At 36.5% G+C, this 17,203-nt stretch overlaps 1 protein-coding gene across 1 annotated transcript in view; it reads right to left on the bottom strand.

Annotated features, from left to right (window-relative positions):
• glt1d1 (glycosyltransferase 1 domain containing 1) overlaps positions 1 to 17,203 on the bottom strand; it is a 47,842-nt gene that overhangs the window by 18,794 nt on the left and 11,845 nt on the right. The window contains exons 7-8 of the mRNA XM_056246619.1: positions 773 to 871; positions 593 to 642 (exon numbers count right to left, since the gene is read on the bottom strand). Of these exons, the coding sequence (XP_056102594.1) occupies positions 593 to 642; positions 773 to 871 (149 nt within the window). The remainder of the gene's footprint in view (positions 1 to 592; positions 643 to 772; positions 872 to 17,203) is intronic.

The raw sequence follows: 17,203 nt of genomic DNA, 5'->3' as shown, positions 1-17,203 counted from the left end.
ATGTAACGCATTTATAGTGATACGTTCTAAAATAACGCTCACCTTGTGCAGGACATGCAATAAGTCAGGAGAGGTGTTGTATTTTGCTAGAGAAGTCAAAAAATGTAAAAAGAATAGCTGAAATTTAAAGCTGGTTTGTAGTATACCAAGAATGCTGTTATTTAGTGTTAAATTATTTTAATATATTACATTTTAAGAATTTTAGTTTTTTTTTTTTTTTGTCATTCACCATCGTTTTGAGGCTCTCTTTTTTTTAAAGTATCGGTTCAGGCACCGGTACCATTTTAAAAGTATCGATTTGGCACCGGTATCGAAAAAAAAAAAACGATACCCAACCCTAGTCTTCAGTGTCACATGATCTTTCAGAAATCATTCTAATATGGTAATTTGGTGCTTAACAAACATTTCTTAACATTATCAATGTTGAAAACAGTTGTGCTGCTTAATACTTTTTTGTGTCTGAAGAGCAAGGAATTTAAAAAAATCAAAGGGTCATAACAAATATATTGACGAGCAGAATCTGGCCTGAGGACCACTAGTTGTCACCCTGAACTCGAGGCTTGTCTTACTAAAATCATACTATCTTTCTTACCACTGGGCCAATGATGATGAGGACCACTAGAGGGTTCTGACTGTGCCATTCTGTAAGAGAGAAAATCAACTAATTTGATTGAACACATAATAATGTCTACAAACGATAAAAAAAATTCCAATGATACAGTTTCTGTTCCATGAAGAATGATGTTAAACGTATTATATAGAGCAGCAATACCTGCAAAAGCTTCTAAAAGATACAGAGGATCCTTAACTCGTCTGAGTCCACATACCAGCAGAAAAACATGTAGATTTTCCACTTGATTGGTAAGCACACCTAAAACACAAGACAAAGAATGTCACATAAAGACAGTCTTGGAATCTTTATACATTGTATCATGATTTTGAATTTTGGTACTTTTCAAATGCCTTTTTTGTATAGATTTGATAGTTTACCCCAATGATTTACATGACTTTCAAACTTAAAGATATACACTAGATGTGAGCGTTGCATCAAAAGCAAATGAAACCCATTATAATAACTGATGCTGTCTACACTGGATACAGTAGAGTACTTGAGTCTGCTGACAACAGGAAAAATGGAAGAGTGAAAAAATCTTCGCTTTGATGTGATTTGTTCGCGTCTCTGTACAGACTTCAAGAAGGATCCCAGGATGGTTTATTTTAATGGCGTTCTTGATCGAGTCGGAGGATTATATGTTTGTTCGGAGCATTTTGTTTTGTAAACGAAGCACAGTGTAATGGAGAGTTCGCAAAGAAACTTTTGTTGAAAGATGAATCAGCCAACTGTATTGGATATGACAGCAGCTGCATCACAAACCACAAGTAAATGATTTCATAAGGCTTTGTCTGTAAATGACAGTTTTATATGGATAATGTTTTCAAAACACTTACTTACCTGCAATAGCGAATGGTCGTTGATACTGTTTCCCATTCAATGACGTTAGCCAATCATAACTGTGGACGTTTACTGACAAACCTTAAAGGAGCTGCCCCTTAAAAGTGGATCATTTTAGACAGAGGGTCAGAATCTAGGTCAAAAAATATTTTTTCAAATTTTTTATTTTCTATTTTGTTTGTTTTTTGTGCAAAAAAACTTTATTAACATTATAAGTATGTTATACTTGTAAGTATGCTATCCTCAAGGAACATATTCAAATAAAATAAAAACAAATCCATGACATGACCCCTTTAAACTATATAAAAAAATATCAGTTTATGATAGTTTAAAACAAAGAGTGAAAGAACATGCAATGAATATTGAAATGGTTTGTTTATTGATTTATAAACAAAAATCTATTTCCAATTAAGTTATATTTGGTCAAATTATGCTGAGAAGTGTGAAAATATTATTTAGTTGTGCGTGTTGAGGATACATTAAATGACACGCTATGAAACTAGCATTAGCTGAATAAAGGAGTCTGCCAATTTATTCCAAAAATGTCTAAAATGCCATTTCCATCACTGAATGCTAGTCCACAGTGTTAAAAGTGCTCATATTTTGAAAAACACCTAACTACATGTGGAGAGAAACTGCTGACCCTGAATCAGATGTTTAAGTGTTTCTGAGCACTGAAATGTAATGTGACATAAATCAATGCATACATGCTGTACCTCCATCTGTAATGAGGCTAATCCATCAAACAAGGTCATAGAGATGTCAGAGATGCAATGAGCGCAAAACTGATTGCATGCTCAAAGTAGCGTGCATGACGAGTACTTTATCAATATGGCATACATAAATAGTAAGTATGTCATGTATATATGGCATGGATCACAGCATACACAAAGACTAACAACCATCTTTATGTAGATTCTTTGGTTTAAAGCCGAACATCTGGATCACTGAACGACCACTGGATTTTTGATAATCACTGAGGAGGATTAGGAAAAACTAAGGCTATCACTTTGACACATTAACTTATTTCAGTTATATATATATTACTCCCCTGATTGGTATGTAAATGCCTTAAGGAATTTTCCAACCATTGAAGCAAATTATCCTCACCAAAGTACCATTCACACAAAAAACGCATTTGAATTCAAAGGCATATGGATTGCAACAGATGATTTTTTTTAACAGTCTTAAAAAAACCCACATAGGCACATATATGTTCATGATGAGGCTCCATGTCCATGTGACACGGTCCTCTCTGTTTTGTCAGTAGTTGGTATATGTGGGAATGTTCAGTCCAAATCTGTGCTTTGCCCCAGATCATCCCTCGTTTAAATCCCACCTATTCCAGATTATCCACAAACATATGAGCGTTAGTGTACGCATGAGTGCATATGTGTGACGTTTGCACAGAGTCAGATTTCTTATCTTAAACTGTCTTTACTGGACAAATACAAACAATGCAGAAATACTTTAATTTGGCTAAATCAAATAGTAATTTCTGTCACCAAATGAAAATTCAACAATAACGATAGATTCCCCTGAATACTCCCCCATCTGTCCTTAGCAAACAGATAGGCCTTCCCCAAACTCAGGTCAGATTTTGTCAATGCATTATAGTTCAATGCATTGGTGACACAAGTCATGTGAAAGGGCCTTTAGAGATAAAGTAGTATTACACATACTATTTTTCATACACAGTAAAATGGGTTTCTATAGAGGAAAATGTGTACTGTTGCTTTGAAATTTGAAGCAGCCATTACCTCAAAATGGGATCAACATATTTGAGGCTCCTTTGCATTAAAATTGAAAAACCTATGAATTATAGCACTACCTATCTTTCAGAAACAATGCCAGTGCTTTATTTAGCCTGTTTTGGGCAGGTAAAGCCAGAGTGCAATGCCATACGCCTAAGGATAAGAGTGATAAATCAAATGAACTGTGCAACTCTTTTGGCTACAAACAACCCGTACACAAGCTGCTTAAAGTTGAGCATTGTTGCTTTTAGCAGAAATTGCTCCCTGTTCCTGATCTGGAATCAGTTTCTGGAATGATGTTCGTTTCGGCAAGGCTAAGGCTGGTCAGAGGCCAGTATGAGGACAGCTTCCACTCTTAGACAGTAGGGGAAGGTCACAAAGGTACGTAATGTGAGGTAAAGCTCTGGGATTAGATGACTGATGTAAGGGTACATGCTTACAATGGTTTAACTCACATACAAGGGCTTTGAGTCAATATTTACCTGGAAAGTGAAAGACATTGATGGTTTCACCTAATTTACCCCATAGCTGGAAAAGCTGCTGGACCTAGACTCACATTAGCTCAACTGTATATAAAGGTGTTTCTAAAAAGGGTAACATTCACACCTATAGTTCATCTAATTTCTCTTTTTTTATTTTGAAAAGTTCAGCTTTCAGACATTTAACCCTCTTCATGTTAGTATGCATACAATTACAAATACTTTCGTGAATTTAATCAATTTTTGTCAAGCACCAAATAAAATATTAAATATTTCATTATATTATAGTAGATGTTTATTTAGGGCCTTATTATTTCCAGTTTTAGAATCTAATTCGAAAATGTAATTTAATTTGAAAACAGGAGGCAGAACTGCAATTCGAATTTAAATGTAAGGAAGTAGATTTTTTTTTAAATCAATGAAATTCATATGAATAATTTTTCACTAGCCGCGTTTCCATTACAGATTTGAGCAAAACCTTTGCAATATTTTCTAAATGTCGATAAAAAACTATTGCGAAATTACGACGTTTCCATAACCGATGTTATGCAACTGAAACGTAATGTTTTCCTCTCGCAATAAGTCATACCAACAATTATGGCAACGAATGTTGGTAGGTTTATGTATATCCCAGCCACCGCACTAGCCATTATTATTAATCAAAGGAGACGTAGGCATGTTATCCAAGCATTAATGGAAAGCCCCTTATACTTGGGAGCGGCCACGTATGAGGTGTTTCTGGGTGATTCTCCCTCATATCTGCTTTCAGGTCTTGATTGTAGCATTTCTTAGTGGTTAAGAATCAAGTATTCCCCTAATTCTTTTGTCTTTTATGAGTTTAACATCAGTCTCGTCTTCGGTCCAAACATACCGCGCCATCTACGTCAGGTGACCTGTAAATGTGCAAAAACTGTTCCCATTTCAATTCGCAATTTCAATTTGCGCAATTTGAAGGGTAATGAAAACGCGGCTACTATTAGTGTTATGGTTCTGTGTATTGTTTGTGATTGTTTAATGTGTTTTCAGTTTTCTTGGTCAGGTCATGTCCTTTGTTGGATGTAACATTGGTTTTCTTTGTTTTATTTAGTTGTTTTCCTGGCTATTTTGTATTGTAAAGCTACTTTGCATTTTTACTTATTTTGTATAAAATTAACTTTCTTTCGTGTCTGCCAGTGTTACAGTTAGTGTCTTATAACCAGTATTGGGGAAAGTTACTTTTAAAAGTAATGCCTTACAATATTGCGCTAATACTAATTGCATTACTTAGTTACTTTTTATGGAAAGTACCGGTAATGCACTACATTACTTTTTTGTTACTTTTTCTGACCTGGGTTGGGCTTGCTTGTTTTTTAAAAACAACAACAACAAAGTTTTGGCAATTGTAAAGGCCATTTCACACCTAAAGTGAAATGAATAAGTATCAGTCTGAAGGACTACCAAATTGTACTTTACATTAGAGGCCGCAGCTCAAACAAATATTTCAGCTGTGCTGCCATTCAGGATCGCAGAAGAAAAGGAAGCAGGAGAACAAAGTTCAATGCTTTTATATTAGCCATTATTGATTATTGGTATGGCTGAATTGGATCATCAAAGCTCAGCAGCAAAGACATTGTTTAATAAAGTGAGAATAAATAAAGTATATTTGTATTAACCGATTTAATTATTGAAGGTTTGTGCAATATTCTGAGTTTGCATTCGTTTTAAGGAATACTGAATTTGTTTTTGTGCAAGTGAGATGAGAAAATGTATGCTCACATTTAGTCTAGAACTACAATAACCATTATGTTATTGCTTACACAGCGTACACAACGCCTCTGTATGCACAGTCACAATTTTCTCAACACGGGGACAGGAGAGGTTTCAGTCAATGAATGGGAAAACAAAGGAGCTTGCGTTACTAATTTGAAAGAGTAACTCAGACATTTTGTTGTAAATTTAAAAGTAATGCATTACTTTACTAGTCACTTGGAAAAAAGTAATCTGATTACGTAACTCGCGCTACTTCTTTCTCAACACAGCTTATAACTGATTACATAGTATAAAAGTTGGTACAGTTATTTAATCTTGAATAGGGGGCAATGAGCTAAAAAAAAAAAACTAAAAAAAATGTGGAAAGTGGTTGTCTGCAATGCAGCACTTTGTAGCACTGTAGAGCTGTTCCATTACACATATCTTATTCATAAAGACCTGCACAAGAAGACAGCGAGAAAAAACTTCACAATGCTTGAATATATTTTAGCTTTTAGCTGTGGGTTTAATATCACTCTTGGAACAGTTACTCAAGACAAAGACAGACTTAAAGTAGTATTTAGGTTTTCCAACATGAAGTGCACTTGATATCACATCCTGTTGAAGGGTATATCATTAACAGAGTACCTACAGTATACTTAAGATTAAAGTTAATATGCGCCATGGGCAAAGCATTTTTAAATATCCAAATCCAAAACTAAACTAACGGATATAAATAAAAAAAATAAATAAAAATAAAGAGGGTTCATCAAAGGTTCATCAAAACAAACACACACACAAAAACAAGCCAAAATAAACTACAGGAGAATTGTGCTACATTATAAATGCAACAGCATAAATGAAGTTTATCTGAAGTAAATCTGCAGTTATTCTCCGGTTGGTTAGTGCTTGATTACAACAAATAATCTCGTGTCATCTGAGAGTTCGGATGTACGTCCAACATCATGTAAGCGGCTGCACGGCACAGCTCACTCGTACTGTAATTCTGATCGGACATATGAGGGGCAGATGAGTGAGAAGAATGGGGGGGGGAACTCTGCGATTAATGTTTTCTTCTTTGAAGTGGATTCATTTATCTGCAAAAGGCACCGACATGCATACACTTTTAGATTCATAATAAAGCATGTCAGTCTGAAACAGGGTACTGTCACTGCAACAGTATTTGAGTGTGAACAGATGATCAAACAGATACAGCTGAAGATAAAGTGTGAAGTCTGATTTCAAAGGCTCTGCTGCACTGAGGTGCAGTCTAAATGTTTACCTAAAGAAAGTAATGGCATGTCTAATAATCATGCTAAAAGTAGTTCAGCAGAGAGATTAGCCTTCACCGCCAGAGACTGCAAATACTTCACTCCACCATGTGGCTGCAGGGAAAATAGGCTTTACTACATTCTAGAAACTCTGAACACACAAGAAAATGAAATATTTATGGGACTTGCAATGGTGTAGATGGCAAATTCAAATTAACTAGTAATGATACACTGATTAAGACCTAAATATAAAGCTGTCAGGTTTATTATTTCCTCTGACTGACTTACATTTAATCATTTAGCAGACACTTTTATCCAAAGTGACTTACAAATGAGGAGAGCAATAGAAGCAATGAAACTAACAATAGGACAACAATATGCGAGTGCTGTGACCCTTCCCAGTTTAGTCTAACACAGTGATTAAAAAAAAAAAAGATATAGAATAGAAGAGAAAAGAAAGTGTTCGTATTAATGGATCAAGTGTTACCGAAAGATGCGTCTTCAGCCGTTTCTTGAAAATGGCTACAGACTCAGTAGCTCGGGTTATTAGATATATATAATAATAAATTTAATGGATTTTAAAAAGTAAAAATATTTAATTTGTCCCTTAATGTGTGCCATAAAACATATATATATATATATATAAATAATATATTAATTTTTATCAACTTCTATGTATTTACTGTTAACTACCCATATACAATTGAGGATATACATCCTTTTTATTGACTACATGCACTACAGAAACATGTCTGATGTCTAAAACATTTCCAGGCACCTTGCATGCTGTGAATTTTCAAACTCTTTCCCACAGTAACTTTAACTTTGAAGTAAGTCCATGAACGCCTTTGATCGTGCACTCTAATCTAGTGTTAGAGGATTTGTGCACGAGAGTGGTTTACGGCGGATTACAGCCATCCTTAAACAAGAAAGCAGGGGGAATAAGTCCTCCACCTCACTGTAAACAGCCGCCATCCATATCACTCCTGTCCAATTTCTTTGACTAGTGATGGATGGATGGACTGATATATGGAAGGTCTGTCTATCTATTCTTTTATCATTTGTCTGCCTTCAAGCAGTGGCTGAAACGTAGACAAGCTTGACAATTTTCTGCCGTCTCTCTGTAGGATCAGTTAAGAATGCTCTGACAACTTGAGAGGGAAATATAATTACTGTAGGATGAATTACACCTCAAAGGTTTAAAAAATAATAATAAAGACAACCTTGTGGGCTTGCCCATTTGTGTGAGTGCAGTGGTAGACAAGTGTCTTTTCAACAGCTTTAGATCTAAGCGTTCACATGAAAGAAAAAGAGGAGGATATAAACAAACAGGCCTGTCACTGAAGGCGGAGGGAAAAACTAAAGGCAAATAAAGGCAAAAGCAGCACATCTCTCCAGAGGGAGGAGAAAATTCATCTTCACGTTCCACAGAAACTGATTTGGACACGCCAATGGTTGTGCTCAACATGTTTCACCCAGTACCAGTTTCTTTCCTGGGTTTCATTTTTTTTTCCCTAGCCTGCCTTTGATCATAAGGAGCAACTTTAACATGAATGTTGGTGTGAAATGTTTTTACTGGGGGATTTATACTGCAAAGAAACTCACATGGGTGTATTTCTCCCTCTAAAAAAGCCATTGTTAAAAATGATATACCTTAAAATGGTACAACACATTTTAAGCATTTGTGTACCCTGGGTTAACAGTAACAATTATGAGGTTAATAACAATGATTGTAAACAGGCATGTACTGGGCATAGGGAGAACAGGGACTTTGCATCTGCCGGCCGCGAGCGAAAGCAGATCGAACGTGCGCTGCACTTTTTTCCACTCTTATAAACAGTGCAAGTCGCTTGATCAATTCAGATTTGACTCAGAATTTTGTGTTATACAGTTGTGTGGTGAACCTTGCTGAAAACAGACACGACCATGTAAACTGCATGAGGAGGAAATCGTCAATCCAGCACCCTTATTATAATTGACCTATACAAACACTGTAGAAATATGGTGTTTTGGCATTTATGTATATTTGCTGTTAATACTTACATAAAATATTGGGGAACATAAATAACTTTCATAGAGTTGCTTTTGAAGTTTATTTATTTATTTTAGAAACCATTTCTATAATAATTTAAAGCATGGGTTTACCTTCGACTACCATGATTTTACTAATAGTTGAACTTTTTAATCGTCCTAATGCATTTTAATTGAAATAAAATGTTAATTCAATTACAGCTTGATGACATATAAATATCAGTCTTACATAAATTAGGTATTATCTCTTTAACCAATGTTATTGTTGTTAAAGGGATAGTACATCCCAAAATGTCATCATTTACTCACCCTAACCTGGCTGTATGACTCTCTTTCTGTGGAACATAAAAGAAGATCATTTGAGAAATGTCTGTTTTTTTAATAGAAGTTCTTCAAAATATCTTCTTTTTTGTTGGGCTGGATTTGTCCAGGGCTGAATTTTAGCCCCAGTCCTGTTTGTAAATGTGTAGAAATGTCACTAAGTTTCCCTTAGATATGGAGAAAAAGGACAACATGAATGTCTAGAAAGCACATGCATATTTAAAGCAACACCAAGGAACTTTTCCTCTGCGGTCGCTCTACAGGTTGGAAGCGGAATTGTTCATTACTGCTGTCGTAAATAATTTAGCCTACCGCAGCGTACTGTCACACGCGCACGCTCGCTGTTTATCCAGCACCGGCTTTGGAATCAACAATGGCCACAGACAATTTGAGGAAGTGGTGGGTGAAGTGACGTATGCCGTAAAGCAGTCAAATTTTTTAGTTATTTTTGTGCACCGGTTACTACCCGAAACCCGAAGTTACATAGTGCAAGTAAAAGCGATACAGACCACTTCAGGCTATGGCAGACGTGTCATTTAACCTGTTGTAAGTCGATGTACCATCACAAGGGTCTTGAAAATATATTATGAAGGTTAAAAAACTGTTTTGACAAATCTTTGGCAACGCAATAGTGGTTCATCTCCCAAAAGCAGTGTTGGAGAACAGCGTTATAACCTATAGTTAAAAGCAGTGTTAACGGCATTTCAAAATCACAAGTGTGCCGTTTGAGAATGGAATCAGAAGCATTTTTCAAAGCAGTATATAGCAACTTTTAACTAATGGCATAAGTCTAGACTAATGGTTAAAGTCTAGTTCACATTGCAGCTTGTTCTGGCCAAGAACAATCCACTTAAAAAGAAAGACACAGTCTTACAAAAATGTAAACCGACTAATCAAAGTTCATTTTGTTTTTACATGCAGTATATGAAAAAAATATAAGCCAAATATGAAATTATACTTTTTATTAAAAAGGCCAGAATAAGGTGTGCTTGTTTGTTTGGAAGACACATTTAACATCCAAATACCTACAAAAAAGTATCTTATAGCCAAACCCTATACACTCAACAGGAAGTCAGCCATTTTTTATTTCTTTTGCAATTTTTGCCATTTCCAGGCAAACTCCTAGAGTTTTAATCAGATCAACATCACATTTGATCAGTCTCATCTAAAGCCCTTGACTAAATAAATAATTGTTCAATTTTACAGCACCTCTAAAATAACAGTACTAATATTTATGTACATATTTACATATAAATATTGATTTAGTCTTTCAAAGGTTAAACCACCAAACTTTTATTGTGAAGGAAACCCGCAGGGATGCCTTAAAAGCCTCTTTTTTTTTTTTTTTACAACAGGTTTATAAGCTCATCTCATTACAAATATGGGAAGGCACGTTACGTTCCCAAACGCATGCCAAAAGCGACACAAACTCAGAGCAGATGTAGAGATGGAGTTCATGTAGACCAGCACTTACCGAGATGAGCTGCACACGTGTAAATAAACACAGTGCCATGCTTCACAGCGGATACATTTAATTAAATCACAGTCCTTGAAATTTCATAATCACAATTAACCATTTTGTGATTTAATTTTATTCCAATTGATTGTCCAGCCATAATGTAGTAACTACATAAACTAGTTTGATATATATTATTAATAAAAAGTGTCAAAGTGTCCTTATTATGCTTTTTAGGTTATTACTTTTTTTTAGGTAGTGTGCAATATAGCTGTTTGTGAATGTAAAAGTCCTGCAAAGTGCTTGATAAATGGAGTTATTGTCTCTTCAAATGGAAAAATTGATTCTGAACTGCCTGAAACAAGTCGTCATTAATTCCAGTCTTCCTACTCGAACCTACGTTTGTAACTAATTTGCATAATGCTAGCCAGTGTTGTGCCTGAACGCGTTCAATGAACGATAGTTCATGAACTCGTTCATATTTTGGGAGAACGTGAACTGAACGTACTGTATTACTGCCTGATGAACGTTACTGTGAACTCGTTCATTCTGGTGTCTGTGAACGCACGCACTCTCAGTTTAACTTCGTTCAATAGGGTGCCAGATTTCTATAGAGCCTTCCAGGCGAAAACCAGGCTGAAACACACGTAAACAGGCCTTAATATGTAGCGAAGAAAACACCCAATCTGGCAACACCAGCCACCAGTGTCGCACCGCCGCATGCGTCATCAAAACAAAAAGCAGCATGTATTTGACAAAGCAGCGAGCGAGGAGGCGTCGTATGATTATTTAAACGAGTTGTATGACAAGGTCGGTGAGGATGGGAAAAATCTTACATTTCTGTGCAAATTTTGCCCGTCGATAAAATAATTGCTGTCTGTGGTTGTATATGGGCTGTGGCAATAATTAAAAATATATGGTAAATGGTAAATGGACTGCATTTATATAGCGCTTTCACAGACCCAATGGCCACCAAAGCGCTTTACAATTTGCCTCACATTCACCCATTCACTCTCTCATTCATACACCGACGGGCGACGGCAGCCATGCAAGGCGCCATCCAGCTCTGGGGTTAGGTGTCTTGCTCATGGACACCTCAACACTTGGTCAGGTGGAACCGAGGATTGAACCACCAACCTTCCGGTTTGTAGACAACCAACATGAACCACTGAGCCACTGCCGCCCCTTATATATATATCCCGCTATATATATAGCTCGCAGCAACATATGGAAAAAAAACAACTATGAACTAGTTCATTTTTTGAAGTATGAACTATGAACTGAACTAGTTCATTTTAAAATTTGTGAACTGAACTTTGAACTATTTCATGTAGAAAATGAACTTTCCCAACACTGATGCTAGCCTATGGGCTTCATTGGCTGCTCAAAAACGTCAACTTTGACCCGCCCCCTCAAACACTGTAGTTGTAGCTGAGGCCTGGTAGAGTTTGGTTTGAGTTGTCGACATGTCAAGATGAAGCGGTTTTCTGTGCTGCGAATGAATGCAAATACACTTTGCATGCGCTCCCAAATGATGAGGGCGCGAGCTCATATTGATGTGGTATAACTGATGCCATCGTTGCGGTTCGTATCACTGTGTATACAAGTGCAGAGGAAGCCTGCTGAGCTGAAATTCAGATCTGGTAATCGGCGTTTCATTTCCGACACACGCTGTACAACAGACTGGGCAATCTGACCAATCAGAGCAGAGTAGGCTCTCAGAAAAGAGTGGTTTAGAGACTGAATCCTTTATCGAACCATGTCAGACACTGTGAGAAAGGAGGTGATGTGCTTATTTTATTTTATTTTTTTACCTTGGATGCATATAAATCCACTGTAGTAGATCTCCAAAGCAAAATTAGGAACCTTTAAAATAGCATAATTGGGGCACTTTAACCCATTTCAAATTAATTGTCACAGGAAAAAAAAATTATTTGCTGCCTATTATGGCAGAAAACACAGAGAATCATGAGGAGCTCAATGACCTAGTCAAAATTTCAAAATGATGTTTTCACTGTACTGTCAACCTCTCCAGCAATACTTACACCTCCAGACAGCTCAAAGCCTCAGAGAAGAATAAAAGAAACAAAACTTCACTCTTGCCACTCACATCTTTGAGAGCACTAAATTATCCCTGCATCAGGACCTCATTTCCCATGAGCCCCTGCAGGCGTGACTCTCATCATCACCCAGTGCTATGAGGGGGTCTATACTGCACAATCCCAGAGGACCAGCCAGATCTTCTCTGTCATGTGAAAACCTGCTCCACCTAAAAAACTCCCTTCACAACTATAGACCTCCAACCTAGGTGTGATCCAGAGATGACATCTCCACAATCCCATCATCCACTTCAGCATCCACTCAGCGTGGTAGGAGGTCAGAGCACCTGCTTTGATGGAGCTGCCGAGGCTTGTGTCGACTGATCTCAGAGCGGTGGCACCAGCCCCAGGGGTCTCCACAAACAAGCATGGGCTTATGTAGAGATCAATCTTCAATGCGGAGCAGCAGGCGCACTGGAGCAGATTACTCCAACACGCCAGCGCATGAGCTCATGAGAATGGATTAGATATTCATAGCCTTGCATTTAGCTTTTTATAGAGTAAAGCAGCATGTTCATAGGAACTGGGTCTTTCATTAGTGATGGGGCCGATACACAGCAGCCCCAAAAGTATTTGGACACTTATAAATCTGAATGACACTGCATTAGATACAAAATGTTCAATCAAGTGGCATGCGAGCAGATGACACAGCATCTTTTCTGAGAACTACCTTTTGACAACCACTTTCTTTTTGTGCAATATTTTGCTTGAAAAGCATGTTTGTTTAGTTCTACTGTCTATTAAATAAACAAAATGCCACTTGGTTTGATTTGATTTTGTTATATAATGTTATATACACAACCGTTTAAACGTTTGAGGTCAGTACGTTTTTTTTTAAAGAAATTAATACTTTTATTCAGCAAGGATGCATAAGATAATATTACAATATATATATATATATATATATATTTCAAATCAATAAAGTTCTTTTGAACTTTCTATTCAACAATCCTGAAAAAATGTGTGGTTTCCACAATATATTAAGCAGCAAAACTGTTTTCAACATTGATAATAAGAAAAAAGAAATGTTTCTTGAGCAGCAAATCAGCATATTAGAATGATTTTTGAAGGATCGTGTGACACTGAAGACTGGAGTAATGATGCAGAACATTCAGCTTTGACATGGAATAACTATCACAGGAACATATTAAAACCGAAAAACATTTTAAATAACTGTTACAAATAATATTAATATTTTACAATACTACTGTTTTTACTATATTTTATCAAATAAATGCAGCCTTAGTGAAAATAAGACGTTTTTAAAACATCTTACCGACCCCAAACTTTTGAACAGTAGTGTATCTGCAAAAACAATCTACAAAATTGTGATTTGCCACTTAAAGGATTAGTTCACTTCAGAGTTAAAATTCCTGATAATTTACTCACCCCAATGTCACCCAAGATGTTTACGTCTTTCTTTCTTCAGTCGAAAAGAAATTAAGGTTTTTGAGGAACACGTTCCAGGATTTTTCTCAATATAATGAACTTCAATGGGGACCAACGGGTTGAAGGTCCAAATTGCAGTTTCAATGCAGCTTCAAAGGGCTCTACACGATCCCAGCTGAGGAATAAGAGTCTTATCTAGCGGAACGATCGGTCATAAAAAAAAAAAAAACCATTTATATCCACCTTATTCCTGACGACCTTACTGTGTTTTGAATTATGGGTGGCACTTCCGGTTTGGGGAACTTCCATTCAAAAAGGCTAAAACGAATCATTTCAAATCATAAGGTTGCCCTACAAATAAAGCTGATCCGTCAGTTTGACTGGATGAGCTGTCAATTTTCCTTCACGATTTATTTTCAGACATCATGAGAATAACGTTATACTTGGTATTTTAACGTGACATGTTATAACAAGAATATATATGGCAAGAGCTCTTTTCAGTCGCTGCTTTCATTTCCTCATGATGATTTTTATTTTTTCCTTTGCAATCCGCTGTAAAAGTATGAAAAAGGACAACATAAACGGCACATTTGTGGTCTGTTCTCCCGAATTTAATTTACGATATTCCATTAATAATTCACTGGAATGAACGAAGAATCTCTCGTTATTCTCCTCAAATCCTCACGTCTCTTTCCAGGTTTGTTTTCACAGGTAAATGCAATTTATAATCTATATCAAAGTGATTTCCGTCATTTTGACAGTGTCACGTAATGCTGAAGTTAATGAACATTTTTTTATTAAGGCTTGTTATATAATACAGATATATTTGCCTTCTACAGTGATATTTAACCAAAGACTCGCACTTTTGGGGCTATTTTTGGTCTGTTGAAAGTACCTGGTTGATTCTTTTAAACTTTTAAATTTAATTTTAATGTTCGATGGTTGAAGGGTGAGTCGATTAATGTCATCTCATTGTGACACTTTTTTAACGTATTGCGTTCATAGAGCGAGCCTTTCACTGATTGTTTACAGCTTAACGGAAGTTACACCCATAATTCGCGCAAAGCGTCATGGGGCGTAGGAATAAGGTGGATACTTAACCACAAATGCTTGTCTTGCACTAGCTCTGCGATGCGTCACATACGTAATCACGTTGAAGGGTCACGAGTGACATAGGCGGAAGTACCAACCTAGTGTTTACAAAGTGAACGTACAAAGACTCACAAGTCAAATGCCCTTTACAAAAAACTAAATAAAAAGGTAATCACTATCACTGATTTTGAAGTTGGAGGAGGAAATGAGATGGAGTTTTTCACCTATGTCACGCGTGACCTTTCCAACGATTACGTAATGTGTGACGCATCGCAGAGCAAGTGGATCCTGGAATGTTTTCCTCGATTGAAAAGACAAAACATCTTTGAAATTTTAATTCTGAAGTCTACTACTCATTTAAAGGGTTAGTTCACCCAAAAATGAAAATTCTGTCATCATTTACTCACTCTCATGTTGTTCAAAATCCATAAGACATTCGTTTATCTTCGGAACACAAATGAAGATATTTTTAATGAAAGTCTATGCTTCTGACTCCATTGAAACTCTGGCGCTTCAAAATGCTCATAAAAAAGATCGTAAAATAAATCCATATGAATCAAAAGGTTTAATCCAAGTCTTCTGAAGAGACGCAGCCCTTTAAGACATATGTCAATTTCTATAAAAAACAACAAACGTTTCTATCATTAAATGTGAAGAAAGTGAATGTGACTAAAAACACGTTTCTGCTTTGAATCATAAGAAAATTATTGTTTAAAAGCTTTAAGGAGCTTTTTATGTATTACTTTATTGCCAATGTGTGAACAGCTTGTAATGAAACTTAAAAAAAAAAAAGACCAAGACCTTCCCAGACTTCCTAGGTTTCCTATGAACGCCTGTATACTAGTATATAGTATATTATATAATAGCGTAATTTTAATAACCTCATCTGTAGTCATGATGCCAGTGAATTGCAGAGCTGATGCAAGCATATCCAATTGCAATGATCATATGCTTTCTTAACTGCTTTTTTCTCACCGCTGTCATTTGTGTTGTGTTAATTTTGTTATTGAGAGGAAAGCGTGCAGCACATATTTACATATTCATATAATTTACATAAATATAACGCCACTCTCAGCAGTGTGGACGGCATCAGGATGTTTGTAAATAGTATATCACTGTAAAGGTATTTCCAACTTTGTTTTTATTTTCAAGAAAAAAAAGAAATAAAAAGGGGAAAAAAAATCACCAAAACAGTCAAACGATGTAAGTAATATCAAAAGTACAAATACATCTTTTTTCTTTCTAAAGTTGTCTTTCTTTCCTTTACTCCGTTGCCTCATCTCCAAATAATGATGCATGTTATACATGTATAGACTCACTGACACGCACAACCTCTTCGCTCCTGGCAGGCACTCAGGTTGTCTCTAATCAAGGTTGAGTGCTCTTGAGCCTATTTGAGTTTAAGAGTGTTAAGGCCTGAACATCACATGTATATTTAATGGGGCAACGTCTGTTTCTTATCAAAATTATCACGGAGTGTTTGAGAGGGATGATGATGAATGCACACGTCAAGGTATTAATCAAACAGGGTCTGAAAATTCATCTAATGCTGATCTATCTATGTCTATCGTATAATTAATGATGTAGGCTCAGGCACGTGCAGAAACGGGGGGGGGGGGGGGGGGATTATTCGGGTGCTCAAGCCCCTGCCCTTTTTCAAAAACTGATTGAAAGTGCCCCTCTCAAACAAATATCAATGATAATATTGTGGTCAATAAAACAAAATGCATTTGATTATAATTTACATGACAATGTGTACAAAACTAAAGTAGCCTAAATTCACGTTTATTTTTACGTTTCTGTCAGTCTGAGGTGCCGTTGCCATGACTCGTTGCTAAGGGTTGCGTCACTTGCGTGTCTCGCTTCGGACTTGACTGAAGGGGTCAGTCTCCGTTTTCGAGGGTCTAAACTCCGGAGTAGCCTAGTGTGGATGACAGGCATAACCGTAGCAAAAGTTATGCGTTTTAAAATGAAGATGCACTAGTGTAAATGTAGGTATTCCACAGTCTGCTCGGGAACCGATGCTCTCGAGACAACTATGGCTCTCTACAGTACCTATGGCTCGACGGAAGGAAAAAATAAACCAATCCATTTTTAAACTTTTTTTTTTCAATAATCAAAGGTAGTGTG

Source organism: Rhinichthys klamathensis, unplaced genomic scaffold (assembly GCF_029890125.1).
Source record: "Rhinichthys klamathensis goyatoka isolate OS25496 unplaced genomic scaffold, OSU_Roscu_1.1 h1tg000040l_1, whole genome shotgun sequence".
NCBI lineage: Eukaryota > Metazoa > Chordata > Actinopteri > Cypriniformes > Leuciscidae > Rhinichthys > Rhinichthys klamathensis.
This window is presented reverse-complemented; position numbering and strand designations above follow the sequence as displayed.